Raw genomic sequence first — 10655 nt, forward strand, 5'->3', positions numbered from 1 at the left:
ACTTGCTTAATAGTTATTGTGAAATATTAAAATGCATTATATAACTGGCGTGGTACCATTCAGGACAAATTATGAAATAACCCCACGTGATTCATATGTATATAGAAAATGCCCACTGTAGATTTCTATGAGCATAAATTATTGCATATTTAGACACTATTTAGAGTCAGATATTGTACAGTTAATGAGTAATGGAAAAAATATCTATGAATTTGTGCATGATGACCACATGGTGAATGACTAATCGCCATCTGACGTCATCGATTGTTTGATTGACACGCTAAAAACTACTTCAGAAAGTCTTCGTTTTGCTAACATCTTCTTTGCAGGTTACGCTTTCCCTTGGTTTTGAGTCTGAAATTGCCATTCTAGCTTAAATATTGGTAGATATTGGGGCGTTTCGAAGTGTTCGATTTTGTTTCCCAAACAAGGCATGTCAGACGTAGCCTGGATTAGAATCGCCATTTTGTTTATGGGGGTATTATATTGTGGTGGAGAGAATTCATTTTCAAATTTGATAGTGTCCGTCAACGAGGTGAGTTTTGTCAGGAATTATTAATAGTAGTATTGCATTTTATTTATTTGGTTAATTTATAATATAATTTTTCGCCTGTTTTCTTATTCATTGAATGCCTCCGCTTTTAACGTTTAAATATATCGATATGGCCACTATAAGTTTTGGAGACTAATGGTTTAAAAGAATTTATGATCTAATGTTATGGGCATTTCATTTTATTTTCATTTCATTCGTTAATCAACACGAAGGACGTTGGAATCGGTACAGAAATTATCGCTTTACCAATAGGCATTGGCGCAGGGAGGACCCAAGATGGAGTCACAATACTGACCGGAAATAAGGTGTGCTACATTGTTTGTTTTCTATTTTTGTCCTTACGGTTATTCGTTACTTTAAAAAGCTTGTTAATAAAAAAAAAGCCAATCGAATTTTACGCATAACGCATAGTTAGAAGACAAGCAAAGAAACGAGTCTAGTGAAACCAGTATTCCCGGTCTTACGAACATGCTGTTTGCCGTGACATGCGGGCTGGCTTCACTTGCGAGACGCTCAAAATACCAGCCTAGTATGCCATTTTCAGTTTAGAGTTCAGTTTAGATTTATAGTTTTCATGCTCACACATTACAAGTTGCCGTAATTAAGAATAACAAATCATTTATTTACCAGGGTTACGCTCGATTTCCAATCTTCAAGTTGATGTCACCTGTGTATTTTTTCTTTGTCTTTAACTTAAATGTTCACAACCCTGCAGGACTGTCTTGGCTGTCCCCCAATAAGTGTAAGTCGAAAAATGAATGAATTGTCCTCTCGTTAAAATTGTCGAATAGAAGTGCGATGATAGGTATTTTTTGCGAATATTTAAAAATAGGTCAAAAATACTACAGGAATACTTATCCTGTGGGACGGCGATGTGTCGTACATACATTCTGTTGCGTGAGTAAATCGCACTAATACGCACGCACATAACTCTGTGACTTCTTTTGTGAGGGTGACGGAACCTTATCAATGTGCAGGTGTGGTTCCACGTCACCGGGACCTGGTAATTAATATCCACTTGAAGGCAGGTAGTCCTTGCTATCAATCTGATGTGATTTTACTTTGTTACACTGTATATGATTCGTAACCTCTCACTTTTCAGAACCAACGGTTTGCTGTTAACCAAGATGGAGTCGTCTACGTAAGCAGATTTCTCGACTATGGTGTCGATTCCATGTACGTACTGACGATAGGTGCATGCAGGGTACGTGTCCAATAAACATTGCAACGGAAATTCGTTTTGTTGCTAGCTATTTATACCAAGTTGTCTTGTACGGTACGTGGCGGTTATGCTGTGCTGCCCCGCACCCTTTTACGAGGGTAATAACAAAGCTACACAAGACAAAAGATATGTGTCCTCAGACAAAATGACAGCGTCACAATACTGCATTCAGTCAAATGTCCGTGTTTACTTTCTATTTCCCTGAAGCTGTCACGTGGCAGGCAAAGCGTAATAAACTGATTCATTCAGTAAGTTTGTTGTATTTTTTGACATCGTGGTATGCATACTCTTTTCACCCGCTGATTCTGTCAGATTACTCAGACGCTGAAAATGCCATATGATCGCAATTTACACGAATTCTAATATGTTGACCACAGATGCACAGACACTCTTGATTGGTTAACCACTGTTCGCAATATAAAAAATAAGTATCGGCGATTTTTACTAACTGGGTCACAAGTACAAACATTATGAGAGAAGTGAGTTGTGGCGATATAATACATCATTCTCCTTCCCAGAGTTCTTTGCGGCAAGACAACCGAAAGTATCTCTGCCACCACACACCGCCATTTTGTGGTGAAACAAGACTTTTACTACGCGTATCCTTGGCGTGTGTTTGCTATTAGAGGACTCTCGTATTGATTTATTTCTACTGATAAACAATTTTAAAATGTGTTATTGATATCTGATAATGATTTTTTTTTTTTTGTAAACGCATTGAAAACTGTGAAATAGTTTTAATTTACAAAAGAAAATAATTTCATCGCGTAATAACGGTTACTAAGGTGTTACCCGGTTCAGCATAATGACAGCCCTGTCGATCGCCAGGAGAAAAAATATAAACAAACAAAAACACTTATTGGTATTGACAGCTAACTTACTCGTCCTATTGCCACTACGTTTGTACGGAAAGCTAAAAAAAAATAACTACAAATAACTAAGTTGAAAACTGCCAGAATGTACAAACAACGCGTACGCTTTCGTCGGGTTCGAAAATCAAACACCTGCATGACAGTGTTTTGGTGGGCTTCTTTGAAAGTAGTGCTACTGTGACGCATCGACCAATCAACGACAAGCATAAGATCGTGAGGTGGCAGAGATATACTCGTAGAAATAGAACTCTGCCTGGCAGATTGATAATACATATGGACGATATTACATGGAATGGACGATTCGACAGGGGATATCTCTGGTACTAACAATGGGTGATATAAACTCAAATTTCGCTGAACACTGCGACAAAGATTGTAAAATTCTTTCGTTTTTATGCGGAAAAATACAGTATTTTTACCAAGTAAAATCATATTTATTAAAGTTATTGTTCATACATGAGCTGTTAAACATACTACATACTTTGTAATTTCAATCAGCTTCTTTCAGTCATAATTAAAGACAAATAAAGGCAACAATTATAATTATAATTATAATTATAATTATAAATTATTTTTTATATAAATCATCTCGTCTTGTTTGTTTTTTGTTTTTTTTTCATTTTTTCTTCTTCTAAGAACAATGGGCGATATGACCTAAAATATCGCTGTTCCTTGTCACATTAGGCGAAATAACTTAAAGGGCGGTAGTCGTCGCGCCGCCGCATGTGCGACATTTGTGTTGATAAACATTGATTTCCCCACAATCCAATGCGTTCTTCTAATGGAAATCACAAGTATGAGGTTTGAACTGGTCGCGACTTGTACTAATTACCGCCGGTGATTACTTCGATAACTTCCAGTCACCTAAAAATGCCTAATTGAAGCTTGGTAACGTCTTTGTTTGGACTCGTTGATCTGCGCAACAGCCAAAGTAGACATTTTTGTTTATATATGACCCATATATATCGCACATGCGTGGCGCGACGACTACCGCCCTTTAATAAACCGTTGTAAATGGCAGTGGGTGATATGACCTGAGATATTGCTGCCATGGACACTTAACTATAGGACATTGAAAATGAATTTTGTTACAGAAAAAAACACGATATGATTGTTACTTACAAATCATTATGATGTAACAGGCGGCATTTCAAAATGGGAATTTGTCATTGACATTGGAGATATGTCAGTACACTGTTCTAAAAACATGATTTTGTTTACAGAGTATCCATGGTAATCATAATGTCACGCTGACGATTCACGTACTAGATGTTGAGAATTGGCCGCCATATTATAACGAATCGTGTCAAATCACCGATGGTAATGGAAAACACGTAAGTTTATCACGCATGTTTTGTGATTTCTGCGAATAAACGTATGGGAATATGCTGGTGTGATGCGGCAGTTTTATTAGTTTGTTAGAGAAACAAGACGGGTAATATATATTCATTTGAACGGCTCGGGTGATGAAAACAAAATATTTGAAAATCACTCGAAAGAGGGCGCTCTAATTATGAGGCAACATCTCAATTATTGGTGCGTGATTCACAATTGCGCAATACCATTTGTTTTCGCGAAGGTCTCTCGACGCATATACAGTGTTGAAAAACATAATCAAAATGTTTGTCACTTAAGGCCAAAGCAGGCTGAATAAAGTGGTATCTTTTTGTAATATCAAACATGATACTACGTCATCATGTCGATACACAGCTAAATTTGCCTCTTGCGAGCCTCGTCAAAAGTCTTCTGACTCCTCGTAGGATGGAATCAAAATTCATCGTACTCATACGTTGATGTATGTGAATTAACTGAATCACAACTTCATTGCTTCTTATAACTCGTTAATTTATCAAATTAGAATGCATCCGTTATTAGGAAGATGTTAGCTGATCTGAAGAACAACATTTCAATGACAATGTATTTATTTATTTTTTTTTTTTGCAGAGTTCAGGTTTTCTCTATGACGTACTTTCCGGCAAAGGTGATAATATGTTGACATTTGTCTCTTCGAGGTTCGATCTGAACAAGTTGTTCATGGCGGATTCTTATAATGGAGAATGTGAGTAACTACTAACTGAACAAAACTATAAATTGCATTTCTGAAAAACTGAGTGAGCGTTACAATCACTGTGTTTGGCGTCAGTTTTCTTCCTTTGAGAAAAGTACAATATCAAGAAATTAACAAATGAATGAATATAATAGAAGTGGTTGAAATTTGTTTCGAAATATGTAATCGAGTTCTGTTCCACATTTGTCACTCGCCGTGTATCAACCTTGATACACTATTTTCCGGTTACACGCCGTGACATTGATCATGATGCTTTCAGAGTCCATCTGCGTGAACTGTCGTGCTCGCCGGGCTGAACATGATGCGTGTATCTAAAAATTGGTCATTCGGGATGATGCGAATTTAATGCACAATATTTCTTTTTCCAGGTTATTTTGATATTTACTTCTCAACGCGCACGGGAAGCAGCATTAATATCGGAGGCGTCAACGAATTTCAAATTGAATGTGATTTAATTGACGTTTCTTTCCAAGCATTTTCACCGGTATGTTGTTTATGATTATAGCGGTGTCCTCGTAGTGCATACTACTGACAGGCTGTGAATTTATATCTTCTATAACATAATACATTCATCGGTATACTAACAATAGAATATTCAATTATTCTGTTATGCCAAGATAACCTTGTTTTTCATTTGTAGAACAATAGCGCCCTCTCTGGCAGTCCGTTCATAGACAGCAGTTGGGTTGACGCTTCGAATCCGGAGTCCGATGACATCATTATTGTTGTTGCAAGATTTTCAAATATGGCGAACATTGCAGTGGATGTGCCATGTGAACTAAATAATGGTCATGAAAGTTTGATGAGAAAAAAATTTCAAATGGTGCCCGCGGGTAAGTTTACAGAGGATGGCAAACACCACCATATTTCAAGTTTTGCAGATACGAACCGATCACGACTCTATGACACCCAGTCATTTCTTAATTCGTGCAGGTAGAAGAGAATGGGTTGCAATCATTTTTTGTCTTGCAAGTTTCTTTTATTTCTGCCCATAGTTAATCGTCTCTACAATTTGTTGTAGTACATTTCAAGACTATGATATTCCGCAGTCGCACTCAGCTGTTCGCCGGTCGATGTTGTACATAACAAAGAATGGAAGTTGACAGTCTAAGAATGGAAGTGGGTGTTAACCGGCTTCCTTTTTTTGAGAAAAATAAAAATGAAATCTATTTTTTCCACAATTATACAACATAGGGCGGTCATCGCACTGTTACGCATAGTCACAAGATTTTAATATGTAGATAACTACTAAATCTGTGTGTTGCATGTCTTTAGTCAACACACAAGTTTTACATAGTTTTGAGGTTGTGTGCATTGGTAATTACTAACTTGGTCTGTTCCCCGCTTCACATAGGCTGCCCTACAGGAAAATATGGATTTAAATGCGAAAATGAATGCATCTGTCAAAATGATGCGAGTTGCCATGGTTTCAATGGTGCATGTAAATGCCAATTCGGCTGGACTGGACCCGCTTGTGACATAGGTAGGATAATCTATAATACCAGTCCACTTTCAACGTACTCTCACGCACTTGTCGCATGTTGGCGTAAACCATGGAAGTCTAAAGCTGTTTACCGGTAAACCGTTTCTGATAGAGACGCAGTGTAACGCGACTTGACTTGATATGTTAATTACGGTGGTCGTAATGTGTTGGCTCAGGAACTCACGAAGCAACAAAGAAACCACAAAGCTCACGTTTGACTTCTTCCGCCATTTTCAGTTCCATCAACGTCACTACTATTACATATCAATACAATGAGGTGATATACAATACCATTACAAAAGTATGTATTTTGACGCATGAAATAAAGTAGTCTCGAAAACGTCCCAGCGTGCCAAGAGTGAACACGTCAGAACTAACAATCACTAACGGATGCGACTTTGAGGGTACCTTGGTTTAGGTACGCAGGTGCTTGTGTTTGACCGGACCTGGTTCGCGCCAGGATAGCACATTAAACTGCCATTTAATAGAGAGATGGTCGCACAGCCCTGTCATGTAGTACCAAACATAAATATGGCTGCTGTGGCGGCAAAAATGCTTGCTCTTGCACTTTGCACATAACAAACAAACATCAGGAAAGACAACAGTGACATTCAATATCCAAAACACGAAACCCACTAAAAAGACCCTCATGTTCTTGTTTTTGGTTCTCCTAAATGCGACTTCTATATTGAATAATATACCGTCATTTTAAGTTCCAATCAATCATTATCGGGTTTCTGTGGGGCGCAATAGCACATGCTTCTACACAAACGCCTCTTTCTTCGACATCCAGGAATTCTCACGTAATTAATTATTTCTATCCATTCTTAATTAGAAAAAGTTGCCTTAGAGGTTAGACCACTGATTCAAGAAGTCGTTTACGGTGTTACTGTGAACTTCTTTTGTGTTCACAAAAATATCGAAGTGATCGATCACCATTACGATGTTGTCTGGTATCGTAATGGGCAGGTACTCGATGAAGACGACGTATCCTGGCTCTCAGAACCGGCGCGATCAAGATTAAGAATTACGATGAACCCGGATGCGTAAGTATAACCTGGCATGCCAGTAATCCTATTGTGTAAGGGCAGCTAGAGTTTGCGTTGCATACGTCGCGTCGTACTCACTTACGACTGTGAATGAACAGCATTTTTGCCCCTCTACCGTATATATCATGTACCATATACTATTCCATACCATGACGCTGATCCGTTTATATCCACAGTCAATCGACGCTCATGATTTATCCCGTGATCGATAGAGATTCGGGTATATATAAATGTGAGATTCACGGAATGGATGGTAAAATATACAACAATACTGGGAAACTCGTCGTCACCGGTAAGTTAACGCTCATTTATCCCTCAGACAGACATAATGACCATTTATTGATAGCCAAATGTTAACGTCGCACAGCGCGTGTTCGAATTTCATGTAAACATTTTTACGTGCGTCGCTATGAGTCCCATTCGATCAGGGCGCGGCGCGACGTTCATCGCGCTTTATAAGATATTATTGTCATGTTCTGTAGGTTGTGGTGTTAACAAATGGGGGTCGTCTTGTCAATACGAATGTAATTGTGTGCACAGCGCCACTTGTGACAGGTACAACGGATGCTCTTGTTTGAGTGGATGGAACGGAATAACTTGTCAACAAGGTAATATGGCACATGTATTTTTGTCAGTATTAGCGGATCCAAATGTATAAATAGAAAGTTCATGGATTTTAGAAACATATAAGTTCTTTTATTTTTTGTTTATTTCTTTTCTTTCTATAGATATACAGACACCCGTGTTCGAAGGCTGTCCAGTTAACATCGACCTTCACCTCAAATCCCATAACAGTCAGACCACAGCAACGTGGAAAGAACCAACTGTAATTGACAATTCAGATCGTGTAAACGTCACGGCGAATCATCGCCCTGGTGATGGGTTTTCAGCCGGAGAATATGACGTAATATACGAGGCAGTGGATGAAGACGGTAATGTCGGTACCTGTGTATTCACCGTCAACGTGACCAAAACCAATCGTAAGTCCAACCACAGTCCCTCATTGAAAGATTGTGGTCCAACCGAGAATCTTCACGAAATTTATAGGTCGTCGCACTGTGACGTCAAATGTTTACATTTATGCCAACCAACAAGCAAAAGTGTGATAACAAATGCCGCTCACTTATCACAACTAGCTCACAGACTGTAGTGACAATTGTACCAATAAGATACCTAAATACAACATCAGCTAACAACGCCTTCATCTTATCTTCGGGTGCGAACGACCGGTTCTTGTCAACCAGTTCCTGCTCACGCACACGCGCGTAAAACGTAAACACTAGGTATGCGCACGCGCACAACACGTAAACAAGTGCCCAGTTTATTGAAGTAATGTGTAGCCTTCATTTTATCATTTTTTTTATCTCTCTCATACAGGTGGTATTTCTCTGTCAGTACTTGGCATAATTACTTCGCTAGTAGTATTGGTTTTTGCATTGTTATGTGTAATCGGTCCGTACGTTGGTTACAAATACAGACTCGAAATTCAAACCCTAGTTGCTGATAGATTCCGAATTTACGAGGACGACGGTAATTTTTTTTTATTGGATAGTGTGTTTTTGATAATTATGATAGTTGGAAATATTGCTTTGAATAATATTATGTTTGCCCAGCTGCCAGTTGAGTCCACTGGTTGGCACTTACCTACGAGAAAGAAAGTAAAAAAAAAGTTGTTTTTATGATAAAAGTTCTTTTCACGAAATGTTGGGTATCTCATCCAATTGCACATATTCCCCAATAAAAACCCAAAATTGACTGTTATTATATAGAAATATTCTTGGCTGTATATATTCTTTCAACAAGTGTTTGGATACAATTCCAAACGTTTCATAATTAATTTTGTTTTCATCATTAAAAATGATATACCTTTAGTACAGTCATCTTGAGTACCGCACCCTCTGCCGTCGAAATCTAGAAAATACTTTTCAACAGAAGTGTATTTTTTTTCTACACAGAAAGTTACACTTCTCTGACACAACTGTTATACAACAGTTCATTGCGCTGCTAGAAAGCAGTGTTTTGCACCTTAAGATCACACACATACCTCGGCCCTGGTTATCATGTCAATCTTGCATACTGAGTGGGTATACGACCCGTATTAGGCTACTTGCAAATGTATACTCATCATTCATATGTCTATTTTCTGAATGTTCTTTTTCTTCCACAGACGGTCGGAAATATGACGCATTCGTGTCCGTGAAAGGAAACTCACCAGAGGAGGTATTCGTGTATCGAACATTGTTGCCAACGCTGGAAAAGAAGTATAACTACAAGTTATGTTATCACCACAGAGACTTTATAGTCGGGGATGGTTAGTATAACTTAAAACATATTGCTAGACACGTGGTCCACCTCTAGGTTATGTTTGACAGATTACTTGAAAACTCTTCTTTTTTAATCACATCCAGAATTATCGATATAGGATACGCACATCTTTCAAACTGACAGTTTGTGAAATTGCATCGACCATTCCTAATTCAAAGTACTCATTACGAACTGACTCACTTTCATAATTACAGCTATTGTCGACAATATCATCCAAGGCATTGAAGAAAGTCGGCGAACTCTTCTGATTCTCTCACCGGCATTTGCGGAAAGTGTTTGGTGCGAGTACGAACTGCATTTTGCGCACCAAGAAATGGTTGCGTTGAAACAGAAACTGATTCCGATTATGTTTGATGACATCACTCACATGGAAAATATGCGACCCAGTTTGAGATCTATATTGAAAACTGTCGTGTACATATCTTGGCCAAAAGACGGCAATCACAAAAACGTTGATAAATTCTGGAAGCGACTTATAAAAGCAATGCCAGAAAAAGCAAGAAAAGAGCATGACGATAATAAAAAAATAAGTCACGAGGGATTGGGACAGCGACTAAGACATTTTTGTTGTAAGTGTACGTATTTATTGGGAAGATGGACAAACATAAATGGTGCGCATGGGGAACATGAACACGATGTACACATGCCATTAATTCAGCAAGAACTTAGGGATATCGAGAAGCAGGACTAAATATACACGTGTTAATGACTTCAGTCTGCATTAATAGAAGTACACACGTCAATACTCTGGCTATCAGTAAACATATTATGCCTTTAACAGTTATGTGTTTTTTCGTAGTTAAGGAGTCACGCCACGCATGTTTACGCCCACAGCACAGTGAGCTTTACCCCCTAGCAATAATGTGTGCGAATTTTAACCTGGTTGCGTTTGCGCACTTAAATACAGACTTTGTTTCCTTACGGTCTATAGTTTCCTTTTGTACACGTTATTTTTCTCAACGATTAAAGTCGCCATCTTTTTATTGGAGTCTTGCGCATGTGCATGGGAAGCACCGCCACCCTTTAACTGTAAATTATGTTTTAACGAAACATTAAATGTGCTAGTAATAACTATGAACTCAT

The 10655-nt window shown here is 38.3% G+C and overlaps 1 protein-coding gene across 1 annotated transcript; it reads left to right on the top strand.

Annotated features, from left to right (window-relative positions):
• Positions 1-310: 310 nt before the first annotated feature.
• LOC100367428 (uncharacterized) lies at positions 311-10419 on the top strand. Its single transcript, XM_085500585.1, has 15 exons — positions 311-535; positions 766-858; positions 1656-1766; positions 3871-3981; positions 4592-4706; positions 5084-5199; positions 5356-5548; positions 6013-6198; positions 7034-7244; positions 7424-7539; positions 7730-7855; positions 7976-8242; positions 8625-8777; positions 9415-9558; positions 9767-10419. Exons 1-15 carry the CDS (start codon positions 434-436, stop codon positions 10261-10263), a joined length of 2541 nt encoding a protein of 846 aa, XP_085356711.1. The 5' UTR covers positions 311-433; the 3' UTR covers positions 10264-10419.
• Positions 10420-10655: the final 236 nt, after the last annotated feature.

The sequence above is a fragment of the Saccoglossus kowalevskii genome, chromosome 6 (assembly GCF_978046115.1).
Source record: "Saccoglossus kowalevskii chromosome 6, keSacKowa6.1, whole genome shotgun sequence".
Classification (NCBI taxonomy): Eukaryota; Metazoa; Hemichordata; class Enteropneusta; family Harrimaniidae; genus Saccoglossus; species Saccoglossus kowalevskii.